Source organism: Coffea arabica, chromosome 3e (genome assembly GCF_036785885.1).
Source record: "Coffea arabica cultivar ET-39 chromosome 3e, Coffea Arabica ET-39 HiFi, whole genome shotgun sequence".
NCBI lineage: Eukaryota > Viridiplantae > Streptophyta > Magnoliopsida > Gentianales > Rubiaceae > Coffea > Coffea arabica.
In genome coordinates, this window is record NC_092315.1 from 4,356,367 (window position 1) to 4,378,647 (window position 22,281).

The 22,281-nt window shown below is 36.2% G+C and overlaps 3 protein-coding genes across 10 annotated transcripts; 2 read left to right on the forward strand and 1 right to left on the reverse strand.

Annotated features, from left to right (window-relative positions):
- The first annotated feature begins 595 nt into the window (after nt 1-595).
- On the forward strand, nt 596-5,063 carry LOC140003823 (cellulose synthase-like protein G2). Its single transcript, XM_072084476.1, has 8 exons — nt 596-1,406; nt 1,826-1,912; nt 2,007-2,129; nt 3,062-3,274; nt 3,391-3,493; nt 3,616-3,785; nt 3,878-4,228; nt 4,471-5,063. Exons 1-8 carry the CDS (start codon nt 786-788, stop codon nt 5,017-5,019), a joined length of 2,217 nt encoding a protein of 738 aa, XP_071940577.1. The 5' UTR covers nt 596-785; the 3' UTR covers nt 5,020-5,063.
- A 2,626-nt stretch (nt 5,064-7,689) lies between these two features.
- LOC140003824 (cellulose synthase-like protein G3) lies at nt 7,690-12,877 on the forward strand. 3 transcript variants are annotated; one of them, XM_072084474.1, is made up of 8 exons: nt 7,690-8,449; nt 8,528-8,617; nt 10,330-10,458; nt 10,560-10,772; nt 10,966-11,065; nt 11,464-11,671; nt 11,790-12,075; nt 12,158-12,877. In XM_072084474.1, the coding sequence occupies exons 1-8, from the start codon at nt 7,856-7,858 to the stop codon at nt 12,701-12,703; spliced, it is 2,166 nt and encodes a 721-aa protein (XP_071940575.1). In that variant the 5' UTR covers nt 7,690-7,855; the 3' UTR covers nt 12,704-12,877. The 3 variants fall into 3 exon arrangements, with proteins under 3 accessions (XP_071940575.1, XP_071940576.1, XP_071940574.1); XM_072084473.1 differs by having other exon boundaries at nt 7,691-8,449; nt 11,464-11,648; nt 11,728-12,075; XM_072084475.1 differs by lacking the exon at nt 10,330-10,458 and having other exon boundaries at nt 11,464-11,648; nt 11,728-12,075.
- Nucleotides 12,878-17,111: 4,234 nt separating this feature from the next.
- Nucleotides 17,112-20,950, reverse strand: LOC113732617 (uncharacterized). 6 transcript variants are annotated; one of them, XR_011842407.1, is made up of 4 exons: nt 20,272-20,950; nt 18,803-18,909; nt 18,569-18,666; nt 17,112-17,520 (listed from the first exon to the last, which is right to left on the reverse strand). XR_011842407.1 is itself a non-coding variant. In XM_027258526.2 (3 exons), the coding sequence occupies exons 1-3, from the start codon at nt 20,606-20,608 to the stop codon at nt 17,509-17,511; spliced, it is 447 nt and encodes a 148-aa protein (XP_027114327.1). In that variant the 5' UTR covers nt 20,609-20,950; the 3' UTR covers nt 17,112-17,508. The 6 variants fall into 6 exon arrangements, 3 of the variants coding, with proteins under 3 accessions (XP_027114327.1, XP_027114326.1, XP_027114325.1); XR_003458828.2 differs by having other exon boundaries at nt 18,803-18,932; nt 20,272-20,949; XR_011842406.1 differs by having other exon boundaries at nt 17,112-17,581; nt 18,803-18,932; nt 20,272-20,949.
- Between the last annotated feature and the right edge of the window lie 1,331 nt (nt 20,951-22,281).

A 22,281-nucleotide genomic window follows, 5' to 3' on the forward strand; every position in this document is an offset into this window, starting at 1 on the left:
TTTCCGCACTAATCATGATTGATCGAACTCATAGGCCATTGAAATGAAAACTACAAGTTGGCAATTGCATTAGGGAAAGGGAAAAGAAAAAAAATTAGAGAAAACAGATTGAAGTATTGGTCGATTGCACTAAATATAAACTCGAGTTTCATCATTTGAAAAGAACCGGTCAATATGGGATTTCTAGAAAATCAGATATATTAAGTTTATACGGAAACAAAGCCAATCTACATGTCAAGATTCAATAAAGTTTATGTCAATAAAAAGTAGATAAGCGAAAAAAATAATTAGCGGTTCAAATTGAGTTGCAATCGTAGTTTGATTTGGACTGTTAATTTCAAATTGTGTCTGATCAAAAACTTGAGCGGCCCCGATTAGGCCACTTTAGCCATGGTCCAATCCAGGCCCTTGTATTGAGGACATCATGGGACTCACAAGTTGTGAGTTCTATCGTGTTTAAACTAGTAAATTTAATCTTTATAATTTCTAGTGTAAATTCATATAATTAAAATTTTTAATGTAAACTCATATAATGACGGTATAAGTTTCGAATTTTTTTAACTAATGCAATTAAGAGTTGATGATTACATTAAAACTGTTGGACCATCCTCTTCTTGCCATGTCTCCCTCTTCGAAAGGGGGCAAGATAGAAATCGACTTGTGTGGCGTATTGGACCATCCTCTTGGGGTCTCCCTTTGGAAAAAAAAAATAAAATTAATGTGTATAAATTATAGATCGATGAATGTGATTCTGTACTAAGCTAAGAAGCGTGAACTTGCAAGCAATGGAGGATCCTCTTCCTCTTCATAGTTGTCATGTCCAAAAGTCTTGCATGATCATTAATCGCTTCTATATTTTTGTCCATGGTACTGCTTTATTAGCCTTGTTATACTACAGAGTTTCATCCATCCTGGAAATAATATTAGCTGAAAGCAGGGAACTGCCATACTTTGTCTCTTATCTTCTGGTCTTTGCTTCTGAGCTCGTACTATCTTTTCTTTGGTTTCTCTCCATATCATATCGATGGAGGCCAGTTTCACGTAGCGTATTCCCAGAAAGACTACCGGAGGACCAAAAACTTCCAGCGATCGACGTGTTTATATGCACTGCAGATCCTGAAAAAGAGCCAAGTGTGGAAGTGATGAATACGGTCATCTCAGCAATGGCACTGGATTATCCTCTAGACAAGCTTCATGTCTACCTTTCGGACGATGGGGGCTCTCCTGTGACTCTTGGTGCCTTGAGGGAAGCCTGGAAATTTGCACGCTTTTGGCTTCCATTCTGCACTAAATATGGGATCAAAACTAGGTGCCCTGAAGCTTATTTTTCAAAAGATGATGATTGTGATGGGAGCCTAAGCAGGAGCAGTAGTATTGAGTTCATAGATGACAAGAAAGAAATTCAGGTTGGTCCTTTTTTATGTTTTTGTTTTATTTTCTTAATGCTATTTAAGGGATCAACAACAAAGTCCGTCAAACTTGTAGAAGCTAGTACTACTAGTACAAAATTTGGTAGACTCGAGTTGGTCGCACCTTTTAGAATTTGTCAAAAATTTTTTTGTTTTGTGTAAAACTTGTTATCACATGTATAGTGAAATTATTTACTCTCTGATTTTGGAGGGTTAGGAGGAACTGAACAAGTTATGGCAATTCTAGTCACATTTCCTTTTCAATATTTTGTTTTTTCATCACGAATTTTCGATTGCTTTGTCTTTTGAATCATCATCTATCTTTGTTGATGAATTTATATATGCATGTGCCGGTTGTTATTTGATTTTATGGAACAGAATTTTATCGGATAGTATACATTAATTTCTTGGTGTAGAAACAATATGCTGTGTTCAAGGAACGCGTGCTACGGATTCAAGAAAATACAAGCACTGCCAGTAAGGATCACCCTCCTTCTATTGAGGTATGTTTGATCTTCAATGTTAGCCTTCCATATTGAGGTATGTTTGATCCTTCAAAATCTAAGCCAGTTTGTTCTGCATAATTATTACTGGCAGTTAATCAAAGATGCAGATGATGATAGGGCAAACCAAGCAGAAATGCCCCTTCTCGTTTATGTATCTCGTGAAAAGAGGCCCTCTCATCCTCACCGTTTCAAAGCTGGAGCCCTCAACGTCCTTGTACCCTCACTATCTCCCTGGCTAATATATGTTGTGGGCATAACCCTTTTCTTTTGGGGGGGAGGGCGGGAGGAAGTGGGTGGGGACAATCGAGCCATCATTAAAAGTAGGAAAAATTCAATGTTCTCGTTAGAAAATTATTCCCATAATTATAATAATAATAGCAGTCTACGTTTTAAAGGGTTGACATTGTTATCATCTAAGAATTAAAAACACTTATTTCACTGTCTAATAATAAATTTAACTTGAAGGTGTGCTACTAAAAAGCAAGGTAAAATTTCTTATCAATAGCATTATTTAATCGGTGCATATTCTATTCTAATGCGTGTATAAGCATGTTTCACTCAGTAGGCAAAGAAATATTATATGTGTGTGTGTGTGTGTTTTTTTTACACATATAATATGAAATAAATGCTATGTTATTGTTACTATATAAATTTATTTCATGAAATAGTCAATATGTTATGTTGTTATGTTAAAATGAAATAATTTTCGTTAAAATTTCAAACAAATGATTAATAAAACTGTTATTAAATCTACATAAATTGAAAAAGTTAAATCAAATAATAATAATAATGATAGCGGGGTGGGATAAATGCATCAGTGGGATAGTAAGGTGGGACGGGGCAAGGGTTGGGGGAGTAGGAGACGGGATAGGGATAGGAGAAACTTTTACAGAATGTGGTGGGGATGGAGGAAGGTGACGACCTTAAATTATTATTGTTAGATTGTTATAAATGATATTAATCTAACTTAAATTTTTCCACAAACTAGACCAATGAGACACATCTTTAAGCAAACAATAAGCAGATTGATTCACTCATGGATCCATGTTTAAACGCATCATGTTTATATCACTTGCATGTGAAATACTTAAGATGTTATTTTTTACTTTTTCTAACATTTGGACAGTTTTCCATTTGCATTTGCAGCTTCGAGTGTCTAGCATGTTAAGCAATTCGCCATACATACTAATCTTAGATTGCGACATGTACTGCAACGATTCAAGCTCAGCTCGACAAGCTATGTGCTTTCACCTTGATAAAACAATATCTCCCAAGCTAGCATATGTCCAGTTTCCTCAGAAGTTTCATAATATCAGTTCCGAAGATATCTATGACAGTCAGCTTAGACTCTGCTTTTCGGTATTGGAATTTATATACTATTTTCGAGTTAAGCTATTCCAAATCAAGCCTCCTCCTTAATAATCTTTGTCTTGTATTGCATAATTGTTTTCCGAATTTGATGCATGTTTTTTCAGCATATGTGGTATGGAGCGGATGGGCTCAAGGGACCAACGTTCACTGGCACCTGCTTTTACATGAAAAGAATGGCGCTTTATGGAACTTCCCAACTTCAAAAGGGTATGCAGATAGCCCTCGAAGCTTTCAATTGTAGATTAAGAAATAAATCATGCAGTTTACGTGTAATTCGTGCATGTCAAGTCATTAATAAAAAGTGATTTAGTACTTTTTCTCATTTGCAGATGCTAATTTGGCCCAGCTTCAAAAAGTTTTTGGTCCATCAAATGATTTCATCATATCTATCTACCAGAAAAACCACACCAACGGAAGAGAGTTTTTTAGTACAGCGCTCAAAGAGATGGATCTTTTAGCTTCTTGTTCCTATGAGAAAGACACGGAATGGGGAGAAGAGGCATGTATTCTAGTCTAGAAATCAAGTCTCTTCATCATCCAAGTCTTCCCCCTCAACTCTGCTATCACTAACAAACTGCATGTATAATGCAGATAGGCTTCAGGTACCTTTCTGTAGTGGAAGATTTCTTCACAAGCTTCATGTTACAATGCAAAGGTTGGACTAGTGTCTATATTAATCCACCAAAACCATCATTTTTGGGTTCAGCCACTACAAATCTAAGTGATTATTTGGTTCAGCACACGCGATGGTATACCGGTTTGGTTGACATAGTTCTCTCGAAATATTCTCCTCTGATTTATGGTGCACCAAGAATGTCCAGTATTCTACAGTGTATGTATATCTCACACATTGCATATTACTTTTTGAACTTCTTCCCCTTGTGGTGTTTAGCAATCATTCCCCAGCTCTGTCTACTGCAAGGGATTCCTTTATATCCAGAGGTATGTACAAGAGGAGTACAAGTGTTAACCTTTATTCACTTGATTCATTCTTCAGTATTGCTCCGTGTAACGTGAATGACTGATCATTTTACAAAGTTCCATTGGCTTTTATTTTCTAACATTAGAACTGAGTAAAATCATCAAATCATTCATTTTAGTGGTTGAGTTTACTACTCATTTGAATATGTTTTATATCTCATTACTGGACAGACTTCTTGACAATGCTTTCCTTTCAATTCCAGATATCAAATCCATTTTTCCTTGTTTTTGTATTTGTATTCCTCTCATCAAATCTCAAGGATATACAAGAAGTTCTAGCTGATGGATTTTCAATTCGACCGTGGATATACGATCAGAGGATGTGGATGATAAGGTCAGTAGGATGTTATATTTACAGCTTCTTAAATGCAATCCAAGTGAAAATTGGTATGAGAAAAGCAAGTTTCAAGCCTACCAACAAAGTAGCGGATGAAGGACAATTTAAGCGTTATCTGTCAGGCATATATGATTTTCAAGCATCGACCATGTTCATCGCTCCAATCTGCACTTTGGTCATTTTAAATGTGACTTCCCTACTTCTAGGAGCCGTCAAGATTGTTGTGACTGGAAACTACGATGAGATGTTTATTCAAGCTTTCATCTCATTTTTCATCGTAGCTCTGCAATACCCTGTGATTGAAGCAATGTTCTTCAGGAAGGACAGTGGTCGTATTTCTGAATCTTCTGCTACTCTATCAGCTCTGCTGGCTGCAATTATCTTGGTCATTGGATCTCTTTTATTCATGTACTAATTCAACAGGCCGACAGCATTATGGAAATTTGTCTATTCTTGTGATGAGATATGTAGGACATAACCCCCCAAACTTATACGTAACTCCCTTTTGGTTCAGATTAAAGTGTCACCATCAGTTTTTTCGTTAAAATTAATCGAAAAAGACTAATATATAATTCCCTATAATTTAAAAACTATATATAACTCCATCATGGTTGGGATTAAATTGTTATCATTAATGTTTTCGTTAAAACTAACGATCAATAATAAAAAGTCAAAGTCAAATTATTAAATTAACCTATTCATCCTTTCACTATTTTTTTCCTTTTCTTTCTCTTTTTTTTTGGGAAGAGAATAGATGATTTTAAAAACCTATACTTTGGCCTACAAAATTTTAATTCTCTCTAAATACAAAAGAGGTGGAAGGGAAATAAAAAATGAATAAATAAGAAACAAAAAATGGAAGGAAAATATAAAACAAATAAATAAGAAACAAAAAATATCAAATCTTTTTTTACTATAAATATAATTATAGGTTTTTAAACAAAATCTTTAATGATATTTTCTATTTCTTATTTATCTATTTTTTATTTCAATTTCTTCTTTTTTATGTTTGGAGGAAAAAAATAATGAAAGGGTAAATTTGCATAGTTTGATTTTGACTTTTTATTATTGATCATTAGTTTTAATGGAAAAAGTAACAATGACACGTTAACCCAAACCATGAAAGGGTCATATATAAGGTTTTAAATCACAAAAGAGTTATGTGATAAAACACCAAACCATAAAAGGGAAAAAGTTAATTTAACGTATTATTTGACTACACATTGGAGCTAATTAGATCATGGACGCAAGAAATTACAGTGATGGTTTTTCATCTTAGCAGTACAATACCCAGTGATAGAAGCGACCGTATTCTTCAATTCCAAAAGTTTACTGTGGGAATTTTCTCAACAATGAATGGCCGATATTAAGTTGCGATTCACATGATGCAGATCTCGATTATTAATCCCAAATTCCAAAAAAAAAAAATATTTTTCCTATTGAGTCATTTTCTCCTCAAGATTTTTGTTTTGGTCAAAATTAATCAATGCTTTTCCCACTGAGTTATTCTGCCTTTTGACTTGATAATTTATGCATATGCCTATTGATAATATGGATTTAAAAGAATTTATCAAATGATAGACATCAATTCCAGATTCCTTGGCGCAGAGGCATTGTGATTTGTTCAAGGAACGTCGAGTGCTACGGATTAAAGAAGACACAAGCACCCTTACTAGCAATGATCACCATCCTACTATTGAGGTATATATGTTCAATCTTCTATGTTAATATATTATGATTGTAGTAATCGGTCGAAATCTAAGCCAATCTGTTCTGCTTTTCTATGACTGGCAGGTAATCAATGCTGCATCTGATGTATCTGGTGAGAAGAGGCCTTTCTCATCCTCACCATTTCAGGGCTGGAGCAGGAGCCCTCAACGTCCTCGCAGCTTCGAGTCTCTAGCATGATCAGCAATTCACCGTACGTACTAATCTTAGACTGCGACATGTACTGCAACGATTCAAGCTCGGCTCGAAAAGCGATGTGTTTTGCCCTTGACAAAACAAAATATCGCCCAAGCTAGCATATGTCCAGTTGCCTCGGACATTTAATAATATTAGTTGAAAAGATATCTATGACAGTCAGCTTAGATACTTCAAGACGGTATGTATGATTTTCAAGCGTTACCAATCCGGCATATATGATTTTCAGGCATCGACAATGTTCGTTGCTCCAATCTGTACTTTGATTATTCTAGGAATACGACAATATTGCTTCCCTACGTCTAGGTGCTGTCAAGATTGTTCTCACTGTAAATTATGATGTGATGTTTATTTAAGCTTTTATCTCCGTATATGTCGTAGCCGTGATTGAAGGAATGTTCTTCAGGAACGGCAGCGGCCGTATTCCTGAATCTTCTGCCATTCCAGCGGCTCTGCTGGCTGCAATTATCTTGGTATTGGGATCTCTTCTATTCATGCACGCCGAAGTATTCAGCTTCAACTTGCCTTCCCTTTTTTTTTTTTTTTCCCAGGTAGAAAATGGAAAATAACAGGAACATTTACAAGCTATCTAAACCGTTCGTATGCCAACGGGGAGGCTGTTCCAATTAAAGAAGTCCGCAGCTTGATTACCCTCTCAAAGGGTCTGTTGAATCGCAATATCAATTCCTGAAGAAGTGCAGTGGCTTCAAAGGGATAAAATGTGTTGGGTTGAGGTCTGATCTGTTCTTTTAGGATTTGAAACGACGAAAATCATGAAGTCCTTGGTCACTATGAAGAAAGAACAAGAACATCAATCAATTTTGTTTGGTATACATGTTCTTTCAGTATCTGAGAAAGTAAATCTGTAATCCATCCCGCTAGACAATATGAAAATTGGGCTTTTGTGCACTTGGTAGTTTTTTTTTTTTTTTTTTTTTTTTGCACTTGGTAGTTGGTAGCCGTGAAATCAAGCTCAACTTTTACGGCTTTTAAAGTGTTTCCATTCTTGACTATCGTGCTGTCCCAACTACGTCAATAACACTTACTGGATTAGTCAAACATTGCAACTACTCACAAAAGGTTAACCTTTTCCGGGGAAAAGAAAGTCAATGGTCAAAGATTCATCAGCAGAAGCTGCAAATTAGCTCAAGTCAGCAAAATTTTCATCCAGACTCACTTGGAAAAGTACTACCAATATCTTCAACAACTTTTTCTTGCGGCTATTTCCTCGTTCGGACATTATCCTAAAACCTTGTATTGATCTCATGGGCTTTGATAGTTCACCTCAAAAACAAAATTAAGCAAAAAAGAACAAAAAATCCCCCAAAATGGAAGCTTTTCCTCTTCATCAAATCGCAGTCGACAAATTGTTAGTCTACATCAATAGATCACACACTTTTATCCACTCCGCGGTGTTAATATGCATGATTGTCTACAGGGTTTCTTCATTTCTCTTCAACAAAGATTCCCAAGCAATCCCTTTAATTCCTTGGCTGTTAATCTTTTCTTCTGAGCTTCTCCTTGGCTTCATTTGGCTCATGAAATCTGCCTATAACTGGAGGCCTATCTCTCGTTCTGTCTTTCTTGAAAGATTGCCACCTGATGATGATCTTCCTCCAATTGACGTTTTCATATGCACTGCTGATCCCGTCAGAGAGCCACCCTTGAAAGTTATGAACACTGTTTTATCCTCCATGGCTCTCGATTATCCACCGGGGAAGCTCTCTGTTTATCTTTCTGATGATGCAGGCTCGTCTTTGACCCTTTATGCTATTCATGAAGCCTGGGACTTTGGAAGGTTATGGATTCCATTTTGCAGGAAATATGCGATCAAGAATGGATGTCCTGAGGCCTATTTTTCGACAACTATTGAAGATCATGGTAACAAAATTGGGTTCCAAGAAGAACGGAAAAATATTGAGGTTTGCTCATGATATAATATGCTCACTATACTCCAAAAAAGAGCAGATATTTTATTGACTGGTTAATTCTGTCCACAGGTGGAGTATGAGAAGTTCAAGGAGAGATTGAGGATAGCTGGAGAAAGTATAGGGGCTAAAAGTAGTCAAGATCACCCTGCCATGATTGAGGTACCCACCTGGTACTTGACTCAATACTCTTTTTTACTTCAGTTAAAGGTCCGCTCTTTGCGGATAAAGCTATAAAGTTCTGCACATTTAAGTCCGAAATGTGTTTTGGCCTCCTTGCCATGAATCTTTATGTTGCTTGATCGAAGGGTAGTGTAAACCAAAAAGGGACTAAGTCCTCTTTGATTATAGGTTATAGGTCGGGTTCGAATTACACCTGTAATGAAAAAAATTTAAAAGAGGTATCAGAGCATCCCTTTGATTTAATCAGGTTCTTATACCTACTATCTCCTTATACATAGTCTCTTCAGGCTTCCTTCCTCTAAATTAGGATAGATTAGATTGTAAAAATATTATTGTTGCCGTAAAAAAAAAGAAAGATTGAAGGTAGTGTATAGCTGGGAAGAATATGATTTAGGGATTGAAAAATAGCAGGTTCGTGAAAGGATATACATTACAAATGAGAATGGACCTAATGAATAGTTTAGGTAAAGAAGGATAGCAAATGTTATAAGGAACGAAACTCCAGGGGAAAAATGGTAAAATCAATCTACCACATTTACAAAAGAAGCACTGTAATCAAAGACTGGATTTATTCGTTGCCTGGTAGCTAACTTGGCAAAGGGAAGTTGATTTGGTGTAGTGAATGGATTGGAGTATTGGACCCCCAACTGGATTTTCTTTGTGAGGTTTTTATTGGGCCTTCCCAACCCCACAGCTTTCTTTCTCTCTCCCTTTCGTCAAGCTTTTCCTCTCTATTCATTCGTCCAACTCACGGGCCCAGGACTGCTTTCTTTTCTCAAGTGCAACTCACAAGGCTAGGCTTGGATAAATTTAGTTAGTTTGCATTGTGCTTTAAGCCACACACAGTGGGCTATCCTTTCTCAAGTCAAAGTAACTGGGCTTTTATTTTCTTCTCAAGTCAAGTTGGGCAAGTTTCATTAATAGGCTTTTTGTTTGGGCCACCCACATTTTGGTGAACCAAAACCCAACAGCTTATTGATTAATTCAGTTAGTTATGTAAACGACATTAATCAAGTAGAACACCCAAATATTCAGGTCTGTTTAAATTTGGGTTGTTTAGTTGTCGAGGGTTATTTAGTTTTCAAACTGAGTTTGAATAAACTTTTTATTCAGTGTTATTAAACACAAAACGCTGTTCAAACTTGATTTAACTAATTAGCCAGCTAACTAACTTGAACTCGAACGAGTTCTTACCAAACTGAGGGGGATTCAAATATATAGGCGGTTGGTTCATCTTCCTCTCCTGGATTCAATCAAGTCTTTGACTACATATATTAACATGTAAATAGTGTATAATCAGGGAAACAATTTTATGTGCTTCAAGTTTCTTACGGGTTGATTATATTCTCATTCGAAAATATGCGTGTCATTCAGAACTGATTCTCAATCCTGTTTTTACCATAATTTTTTGATAGGAAGTTCCATAAAGATGTGACTTTAATCCCAGAAAATGACAGCAGATACCTTTCTGTTGCATTAGTAACTGATGACCAGAGTATTGGGAATTTGTCCATATTGGAGCTGTCTAGCTTGATTTATGCTGATTCATGGCGCCATGGTTTCTTTAGCCTCTATAGAGTTAAAACTGATTAATAATAAGGTTATCAGAACGTGTAAAAAAGTATCTAATCGTGGTCAAAAAAAGTTATTTTATTTGTAAACCGTGTCCATAGTCATTGTTTCTTTTGCAGATAATAGGCTCCAAAGATCCAGTAATAGCAGATTCCGATAATGCCAAGATGCCCCGGGTGGTTTATGTTTCTAGAGAGAAAAGACCATCTCATCCCCATAATTTCAAGGCTGGATCCCTGAATGTTCTTGTACGGGACATTCCCCTCTGAATCTTGTCATGCTTGAAAAGTTATACATCAATTGACATCTCAGTCATATTAATATGATCAACAAGTGATAAATTTTGCAGCTTCGGGTGTCTGGCATCATAAGCAACAGCCCTTACATATTGGTATTGGACTGTGACATGTACTGTAATGATTCAACATCGGCCCGTCAAGCAATGTGCTTCCATCTGGACCAGAAAATGCGTTCTTCCCTTGCTTTTGTCCAATTTCCACAGAAATTCGGTAACATTAGCAAGAATGACATATATGATGCTGCTCTGAGATATATATTTGTGGTATGTCTAAATGTCAGTTCCTCATATCATTCCTGTTCTAAAAGAACTTTTGGTTCAGAAGTGGTAGTGCTCTACAAAAATTGTTGCGGAATGGCAACTTATACATTGAAAGCATAGAATTTCTCCAGCAGCCTCCTAACTAGTTCCATCTTTCCGACTAGTTGTATGTTGTAACAATTGGGTTAAATTTCAGGTCATGTGGCCTGGTATGGATGGGCTTAGGGGACCAATATTGTCTGGTACATGCTTTTACATCAAAAGAGAAGCACTATATGGGCGTAGCAGAGAAAAAGGTACATCATGCCCTGAATTTGTTGCAAAATCTACACCCTTTCCCTTTGAATTGCTTATAATTGCAGAAATTCGATAGCCAAGCGTGTCCTTTCTGGCAGATAGGAATTCTTCCTGATGAAACTATAAATAGTACCATTTCCCTTTGCAGACGGAGGTTATATAGTTCTTGCCACAATCCAAGCTAACACGATTGCAAAAAAGATTTATCACTTTGATTCAACTCCCTCTGACACATCCTGTCTTGGAATTTTTAGCATGCAACTGTAAATTTAATCTCCAACTCTGATGTATTTTGTCCAGCTTTTTCCTGTCATCCACGGAGAAACTTTAATTTCTGTATTTGCATTTTGCAATACGAGAATCAATAGTTGACATGCATTGTTGTTTACATGACTAGATGTGGATCTCGTTCAGCTCAAGCAATCCTTTGGCCCGTCCAATGAATTCCTAAGATCACTTAAAAGAACCAGCCACAGCGATAACAAGGTCATTGATGATCAGGACTCTGTGACTGCACTGCTTCAAGAAACAAGATTTGTAGGCTTCCCAACTTATGAGACAAACACAGCCTGGGGTAAAGAGGCAAGCAATTGGCGATCTCAAACGTGATTTCTTCTTATTATATGTCTCTGCAGATCGACTAATACATGTACTATAACAGATAGGTTTCTTGTACGATTCTGTGGTGGAAGATTACTTCACAGGATTCATTTTGCACTGCAGAGGATGGAGTTCTGTCTTCTGCAATCCCCAAAGGCCAGCATTTTTGGGGAGCTCTCCCACTAATTTGAGTGACACATTAATTCAGGGCACGAGATGGAATACCGGATTGCTTGAGGTTTTCCTTTCAAGGTTCTGTCCTATTATTTACGGGTTAGGAAGAGTCCCTCTTCTCGATTGCATGTGTTATGCCTACTTCTCTGCTCAGCCTCTGTACTGCTTCCCGGTTTGGTGTTTGGCTATTGTGCCTCAGTTGTGTCTGTTAAATGGCATCCCAGTGTATCCCAGGGTACATTCCGTCGTCATTTGACCAAATTACTTTAAAAAGTTATCAATAACCATAGCACCACATGACCCTTCTTCTCTTTCAGGTATCAAGTCCTTGGTTTATCCTGTATTCAGTTGCTTTCTTATCAACTCTTGGCATCCATCTGTGGGATGTTCTCAGAACAGGAGGAACAACAAGGATTTGGTGGAATGAATGGCGTGTATGGATGACAAAATCAGTTACAGCATATTTCTATGGAAGCTTGGATGCTTTCTTGAAGTTATTTGGTGTCAAAGAAGCCAGTTTTGTGCCCACAAATAAAGTTGCTGATGGTGAACAAGTCAAGAGATATCAATTGGGCATATATGATTTCCAAGCATCAACAATGCTACTTGCACCATTGGTCACACTGGTCATATTGAACACGGTGTCCTTCATCTGGGGAATTGGAAAATCGAGCCTTGCTGGTGGATGGGGAGAATTGTTTGGGCAAATCTTCCTTTCATTTTTCATCTTGATTGTGAACTATCCCATAATTGAAGGAATGATGTTGAGGAAGGACAAGGGACGTATTCCACCGTCTGCCACTTTGTTCTCTTTGGCGTGCTCGTTCCTAATCTTGCTTTTGGGCTATACTGCTTTCTTCTAGGGGAGCTGAAATGCAGGTATTGCTAAAAGCTAATGTAAGTTCTATACAGAGTATGCTATTTTTCCTTTTTTCTCTCTTTTCCTTGTGAAAATAGTTACAGGACAGGACCATTTAATCCGGATTTCCAAAATTCAAGCAATCAAATCAAGAATATTTTCTGTTTTCTTTTGCCAACCATAGCTAAAGAAGATTATGGTGATCGTTCATTTCCATTCTTTCACCTCCTTTTGGAGCATCCATGCATACTTTCCACTCTATGGGTAGCAGTCATCTCTGTTGATCCTTCGGCCAAGTGAAGGGCTTCGTCAACTCTATCAAACAAAAACATCTCAGCCATTCCTCTAATAGAGTGGATACCTTTAGAAAGTCATATCCATCAATAGAGTGGATATTACATATTTTTGGCTTATTATTTGTAACAAAGTAGCATTTTAGGAGAAATGCATTTGGACATTTATGGATCATACCTGACATTTTTGAGATAATAAATATCTGCGTGTGCAGTGGCAGAGTTAGAATTGGACATAGGAGAGTGAATTTGGATACAAGAAGCCGCATATAAGTTGTTTTACAAAAACAAAAAGGAAAATTGTAACTATTTGTGGTTAAAGAATTTTAATTAGGAAGTAAAAGTTCTAGTATTTATTATTACAACTAATGCTTGCACATAAAAACTAATTCAATCAAATGAAATATTTTTCTATGCACGAAGAATAAAAGTACAAAAATTGCACATAATGTATAATGACTACATATGATTAAAAGAAGAAATTAATCCTCTTTGCACAAATTAATACCACGGATAATTGTAAAAATCAGTCAAAGATAAGCTTTAAGAAGGAAACTAACCATAATATTGTTGAGGAAAAAGCTAGGGGCAAGATAAGGGGTTAAAATAAAATACTATAAAATAATATAGGTCAAAATGCAATTATTAGAAGTCCCGGTCGCAAGGGCCGTGCAGGTCGCCTGGTCCCCTGCCTCCACGCACGTAACAGTTGCAGTGCAAGAGTAGTACTTGTAATTAACGTAAATATCATGATAAAGCAAACTAATAAACTAGATACTAGCGGAAACATATGAAAGACTAGTATATTATGTACCTTTTAAACACGTATTTCCTTTTAAGTGGAAAATTATATCTGCATTGCATTTGGAAATGGATAACTTTTTAATACATGATTAGTGTATAATTTTTTTTATACTATCATTTTTAAATCATGCCACATAACATGAATTTGAATTTGAATTTGAACTTCAAATTATGTACATATGTCATACATTCAAAATTGCTATTATAAAAAATTTTACTACTCTATCAGTGTATAAAAAAAATCCTTCCAAAATTGTCAAAGGTATACATGATGCCATGAATTAGGCTATACCCTATGTAAGTACATAGTTGATTTTTGCTAAACAACCAAGGTAGTAAGTGAATAGTGCAGTACGCTTAAACCAAATAAGAATATAAACCAGTCTAATCAAACTGAATACTCTAGTGTTCAAGTTTATTAATTATTTTAATGAATTTGAAATTTTGTTCAAGTACCACTTGTCAATTTGCTGAACCAAGTATGAGCGAGTTTTTTATCGAGTTTGAAAACTATCGAACATAAAACGTTGTTCAATTTTAATTTAATTAGTTAGTGAATCAAATTCAAACGAGTTTTTATCAAGTGGAGCTTGATTCGAGTGTCAAGAAACTTGGTTCATCTTTCAACTCTAGAATCAAACTAATTCACCTCAGGCAACTACTACAGGTACAATTTGACCAAAAAAAAAAACACTACTACAGGCACAATTTTGAGATTCCAAACTACAAAATGTTTTAACATAAATTAATTAGTAAAAAATTATAGATTGTAGGGCTTCGTTCCAACCTAGTACTAATAGCAAGTTTGGCTTCTAAGCCTTTGATTCCTTGACGATTTTCTTAATTATTAGCTCAGAATGGGTCTAGATTATATGTTCATTTTGGACAGGAACTATATATTTTGATGTGTTTTCCTTTTTTCCCCTTATATCAGCTAATATAAGTTTAAAATGGTTAATTTTAGAAAGAGATTTTTTTAATGAAAGTACAATTTAGCTTTTCAAGCAAAAAAAAAAAAAGTAGCTTTTGAAGACTTCTACTCGGGCAAAGTTATCCCAATTAATTCACAGCGCCAAAAATTGACAGGTTATCGAGTCTGTGCAATAATAAAACCTACTCGAGAAAAATTTAAATTTTGTATATAACGGTGAGTAGGGTCGACTCCACAAGGACTGGGGATAATTCATTTCTTCCAGAGTCTGAAGTATGGGGGGTTTTCGGAAAATATAAAATAACTAATTAACCAACTAATGGAACAACTAATAGAAATAAACAGGAATTAATCAATAACCAATATGACTCTAGCCAAATGTCCAACTTTTCAGACACGATCCATTCAACTGATCATCGATGCAAAGATAATTCAATTACTCATTAATAGATTATAGTTGTCACACACACGCAACCAGCATTTTCTTACTTTTTCGATAGTCAAGGTACGACCATTAACTATTTCCCTAACCAAGAAATAGCCCTAAGTACGACCATATGATTTAATTTCTCGATTGCAATAAGAATTAGAAAAACTAACAAACATGCTACGAGGGTTCGTTTAAGTTAGCTCATACGTTTCCCTAACATGAAACCAATCACGCTAGTCGCCACTGATATTAATCAATTGAACAATTACGGATTAATTCAATTAATCTGGCAGTAGATTATTAGGTTAATTCGAATATCGAGCTCTTGACATTCAAATAACATAACAATCATAAAAAGTTAAATCAGGAAACGTACAAATACAAATGAATAAAAAAATAAGTAAAATAATTCGATCTCACAGATGTTCGAAACCGAATCCTCAAATTGACCTTCGACTAGAAAATGGAGATTTAGCTACACATCCTCAAGGGAGATCCGTAGGACTCCATCTATAATCACTGGTTTTTCCTTAAAGACTAACTAAAAAAGAGACCAGCAGCCGTCTCCTTTTTCTTGTTCCCTGCCAAGGTAGTAATCACGCGGGATTCCGGCCTTTTCTTTCTCTTTGTTTTCTAATTGAAGTCTACTACTTCGGTCGTCCATTGGCCAACCAAAAATAGAATTCTAATTGCAAAAGAAACTTCTCCAACTAATGTTAATTGTTCCCTGATAAGACATCTGATAAAAAGTAGTAGTTTCCTAATTTTCATCCAATACTCCACGTAGACTCCATCTTGAATTGGAAAACTCTTAAAAAATCACCTCTTTTATTACTTTTTGCTCCACCTTCCTATAATTGACACAAAATACCAAATATAAGTAGAATCAATCAATTAATACAATATTTGGTAATATAAACGAGGGAAACAATCATAAAATTAATGATAAAAATGTAATCTGTCAATGGCCTTTTTCTAATTTTCTCTTGTTACAGGTCATAGTCACTAGTTTTTTTTTTTTACTTTTTTTTAATAAGTGGAAAGTCTTAAATTTAGAATCTCCTATTTATAATTCCTCTCACCTTAACATTCAATCCAACCCTTCCCTAGTCACTTGGTTAAATAGCAAGGCTCATGCATCCTTTTACCAACTTTAAGTGGTAAATTTCAGTTCTGTTAATTTTGTTTTGTCCTATAAGTAAAATTAATTAGGACCTCTCATCAACTAGGTGGTTTTCTTAAAAAAAAGCTTATAAAAGGAATTAAGAAGGTCTTTTTTAAGACATGAAAAAGCTTACCCTTTTAACTTTCGAAAAACTTTTTAAAGTAACATTAGGGAAGCTAAAGCAAATATGGAAATCATGAGCATATAAGAACAATTATTGACACCACCAGTCTAATAAAAGGACACTACAAAAAAAATGGCCTTTAGCGGCATTTAAAAGTGTCAGTATAGACAATTTAACCTGACATTTTATCTATCCTCACACCTAGGGCGAGTGTTGTCCCTTCCAATGTGGGGATAGCCTCAAATCTTTAGCAACATTCAAACGTGTCAGGAAAACCATGCTGCTATAGCATTCCCTCTGCCAACAAAAACTTTTTTTTGTGATAATCGAAAGTGTCCGTATAGCATTAGAACATCAGTAGCGGATCAGTAGTATATCCAATTTATGAAGGCATCTTTAGTTGTCTTAATATATGACTTTAAGGACACGTAGCCATGTGAATTTACACTGCTTTGGACGACATGCCCATTTGTCATTAGTGTTTTTCGAAGTTAAGCTATGCTGACACTTTTAATTGCCAGGAGTTTTTTCCCTGTTTTTTTTTATATGGAAGCAACCTGCAATTAGTCCTCCTTGCTGTACATTCCATCAACCAGAATCCCAAGGGACTTGTAAAATTATCTCAAAGAGCAGAATGCATATAGCAATTTAAAAGAAGAAGTCGATACTCAAATATAATTCATTGAATTAAAAGTCGATAACAAGTACAAACATAGCAAGTACTAAAATCGCAAACAAGTGCTCAAAGCAAGTACTAAAATCCCAATAAAGTACCGAAAGATTCTCATTTACAATAACTTGAAAGACTTTCTTGTGCACAGACAAAAAGACTCTCATCCCTAACAAGTTGAAAGAAATGCTAAAAGTCAGGTAACGTAATTGTACAATATTAGCAACGATCCGCGAGAGGTATAGTATATATATAGTACATTGTTTGGGCTCATCAAGATGAAACAAACAACTACCACTGCCCATGTTGATGTATGCTCAAGAGTTGTCTCCTCATTTCCACTTCCTTCAGCCATCTCTAGGTGGAGCAGTCCAGCTATGCTTTAGTAGAGGTTAGTGCCAATCCTTCAGAAGAAGAGAAAACAGCCGAGAAATTGAAGGGATGAAGAAAAGTGTATACAGTGATCTGGGGAAACAGAAATTTTTTTTCCAATTCTTGAGCATTTGAGATTGGAAAATGATAGGAAAAAAATTGCAACAATAATAATATAATAACACCCCAGGAAATAGTTTGCGTTCAAGCAATTCAACCTACTAGAAATCATGTCATGCTAGAAATATAGCCTTTGGTCTATCAAATGCGATGGAAAAAATTATAGATATTGGACATAACTATGTACTGCAATTTCCTACTTGACAAGGTGTGTGGGACATGTGTCCAAGTCTCTGCCTCAGCTGGTCCTCACTTAAGTCAGTGCTAAACAAGTCATCATTATTTTTGAAGCCAAATCAATCATTGAAGCAGTTTTGGGGAGCGTAGCATTGTACTCCCAATCACTAACTGGTGCCTGAACAGCCAACATTGTCAACAAGCTGAAACTAAAGCTCGTCGTCCAGGCAACATTACATATAGTAGTGATCACAGTACCAACACTGTCAAGTAATGCACTGAACAAAAGACAGTATGACTAAGCAGATTAATCATTCTCCTTTAAACATCAGATAATATATATTATGTTTGACTAACTACAAGGGGCATTTGTCACGACAAAAGGGACGAGTGTGGATGCAGACACAAAAGTGCACAGATTCAAGAGCTCAGAGACATGAGAGATTCTTAAATTTCTCTCTTTTATAAAAATAATGGTAGAAGCACCAGTATGATCAGCCAGAACAGTGTTCGATACCAAGCATCCCTTAAGCTAAAGAATCATATGCTAGCAAAATTTAATCTTATTTCACACAAACATAACCATAGATGTTGTCCAAGTTCAAAGTTTTAAACTCGTACATCAGATCAAAGCACTTCTTCGAAATCAGATTAAGGGATCATGCAAAATCAGGTCAGAACCTCACCAAAGGCAACCACGACAAGGAGACAAATTAAAGTTTCGATAATTCGAACAAGAGAAGGTTGAGACATATAAAAAGTGGACGAGTTCAAATAACTCACCCTGGCCATGTTAAAAGATGGAAATCTTGAAAATGCTTTGGATAGAACATCATCATTCAACTCATTACCAAGATCACCACAGAACAAACGAGAATCATCTGCACAACACAAACAGTAATACTGAAGGCATTAATACTAGCAAAAACAAGATCAGTGAAGGAATTAAGACAGGCGAAAATTGTCATAAAAAATGATGAATGCAACCACACAAGGAGTAGAGTACATGAAACTCACTCTCTGGCCAATCTGCAAGTGTAGGATCCTCCCATGCCTGCCCTGCTGCCTTACGAGGTACTGCTTTCTTCTTAGTCTCGGCCTTGTGTTATACGTTCCTTTCAAACCTACAGTCACAGAGACTGATGACCTACGAGTGAAATAACACAATTCCTGTTTAGATATAATGTACGTATAAAATGACATCCAAAAGTAGAATGACAAGGTGGTGATCCCATGAGGTGAGCCTACCAATAGCATAAAGAGTAAAATGAACTAGAAGAGCTCATAGAAACCATGGGTCTTTACAAGAAAACGAAAAGAAAGAAGAACTCTTTTCCTTTTTAGTTATGAAGTAAAATTTGATTATGGTATAATCCTAGTCTACGAGAAGCTTAGCTAATCAAATCAAGTTCAGTTGGCAATTTGGCAATTAAAAGTTTACTGGTAGTATATGTTTTTGTAAGCATTATAGCATCTGCATCCTTTACTAATAGTCATAGAAGCAGGAAAGCAATTAGAAAAGGAGGCATTCGATACCAATCAGAAGCCTTGTGGGGCCTTGCTTCTTATGAGGTGAGACAGTGGATTAGGCACTTGTTTAATTAAAGCAAGCATCACAGTATCAGGTTGAATAATAATTAAGTTAAAAACATATGCTACTGGTAAGTAGCAAGTAAAACATGAGAATTGGGCGGCACAAACAAACGAACAGGTGTCGTCGGGGTTGGTAAAGCATGATGTGGTCCGTCGTCCCGGCTTGTGTAATTAATTGATAAGACCCCGAATTTTAGTTTGAAAAAAAAAAAAAACATTAGAAGTCTTAGTTTGAAAAGTGATGGCGTGATGAAGTCACACGTTAGTAATACTACTACTTAGACTGAGGCAGTCTACCTCTACGCCTAGTTTATGGGATCCCCTGTTATTTTTGCCCATGCCTGCCCTGCTGCCTTACGAGGTACTGCTTTCTTATTTGGCCCACCTTTGCACCCTAAAATTTGTGAAATCCCCTTCACCTTCTACATTGCCCCCCCTCCCTCTTTTCTAAAAACTAAAATCTCCACCACTATCATATCAACTTAAGTAAATAATCACACCTCAACAATAAAGAAGGTCAATAATTTTAGAAGAAAAACATTAACCTAAAGTTCTTCTAATGCCTAAATTCAACTTCCTAAATCAATTTAGGAAGTTCTTCCTAAATGAATTAAGCCATATATATAAATGAACAGACCGGGTATTTTACCGAAAAATTGGACTTCCTGGTTCCTCCACTCACATAGATAACAATGGTATACATATCTCGACTCCTACCAATAATTAAAAAGATCAATTGTTTCTCATCATAGCTGCTGACAAGGGAATTCAAATGTCAGGGGAAGAGGAAAAAGAGCCGAAATCATTACCCTAAATCTCTCCAAAAATATTCCATCCAAAATTCATATAAAAAAACAACGTGGCTTAATGATTGGATATAGAAAAGTTCGTACCTGTTGATACTGAGGGAGGGAGTACACGGTAGGGACTGTAGCGGGAGCAGGATAAACGTGGGGAACCGCAGGAGGACGAGCAGGAAATTGCAGAATTGAAGCGGCAGCGGCAGCAGCGACATAGGTTTGCGGCTGTTGTAGGTGAAACGGAGTCGGAAAGTACGTGCCGGTAGTGTAGGTGAATTGAGACGATGCCGTTGAGGATGAAGAAGAATTTGCAGCAGCCGATGTCGACGACGTAGCGAAACCGCGAGATTTGAGAAGCGGGACCAAAAATTAGGGCTTCGTTGTTTTTGGAGAATTCGAACTCGTCCTTTTCAATGTCATGTTGTTCCATTTTCTGGTTTTGACGAACCTAAACCTGATGATGAGAGGGAAAGAGTAGGGGCGACGGGACGGCAGAGGTAGGGAGCAGAGGAGAGGAAAGTGGCCGAGAGAGGCAGAGGGCAAAAATTTAGGCAACCGAGAGAAATCAATTTAGGGCAAAAATTTATCATGGAATTACATCCCTTCAATGGGAAAGCAAGGATAGTTTGATTGCGGAGAGATTCAACAGGAAAAACTTTGTGGGAAAGCAAAATTTTGGCCAAGAGTTTTGAGAGACAGTTTGCCGAGAGAAAGACTTTGTGCGAGAGATAAAGAAGAAGCAAAATTTCACTGGGAGGCAAAATAAAGTTTTGAGATTTCACTAAGTGTTTTGGCAAAGGAATCTTCCGCCAAAATCCAACGACGTCGTTTTGTGTTTTAATTTTTTTTGGTGTATCTCACATTTTCGTAAGTGTCATAATAGGGAGTCTAAAGGTACATTATTATTTTTATATCAAATAAAATAAAAAAAATTAGAGTATATATTATTGAGTTGATAACTAGTGTCATGATAGAAGTTTTATAATGGCACAAACCAGCAAGTGTCCTTATAGATATGTCAGGAAAAACCATTTTTGTTGTAGTGGGAGGATACGAGTTTTGAAGCTGTTCAGAATTGAAAAAGCAAATGGAACAAAGATAAAAACACATACACATGCCTTTTGTCAATCAAAGTAATATATAGCAAAATTAGCCTCCCTTTATCTCCTTCTTTTTTGTCTTATACAAATTAAGCAAGGATTCACAGATAATTATGCTGGTTGAGATGAGCTTTTAATAAAAGTAAAGTCTCCTCCTTTACTGCATGCTTCAATGATTATCTTTTCCTTCAAGGAAACACCCAGAGCTGATATTAGTGTGTATTTAATTTAATTTATACAATGTAAATATGCTAAGGGTAATGTCTGCAATTTCGGCTCAGCTGAACTTGTTAAAGGCACAACTGTTTATAGAATGGGATCGCACCATCCAATTGGCCACCAGTCAATCACAAAATCTGAGCTATATGAGGAACGATCTTTTGTTTGTTTGGGTGTTCTGGAAAACTTTCCTTCTTTCTCGAAAGAAAATGGCAAAGGAAATCTGGGGTTCACTCAGATATCCTTACACCTTTGAAATCTAAGGCTTGTAGTCATTTATCAAAGCTTTTTTCAGTGAATATTTTGGCTGTCACTACTGTTGTTCCATTTCAAAATAACGTGACCAACCACTTATTACTCATCATGACTTGCATACACATTGGTATATATCACCCACCCCAAAGAATTTGAACAAATAGAACATGGAATTGATTTATCTTTTTTTTTTCTTTTGCACTCAGAAAATGTTACTACTTGCTCCGTAAATATAATAACCTAAACTTTTTTTTCTTGTTTTACAGACAAAAAATAGCATTTGGCTGCTAGATCCCGGAATGTCAATAGCGGTCATGTGCATGAGCAAATTAATGCCCCTATTGCACAAATTATATGGACTTTTTCACACTAGGTTAGTGCATCTGGTTCAAAAATAAATGCATGTATATATCCATATCTATTATTCCTCCCACATTTAAACGCTTTATTAATTTCATTTCACTATTTCAAGAAATTAACACTTGATACTCTATTTAAATATCAATGGCACAACCATGTGACAAACGCC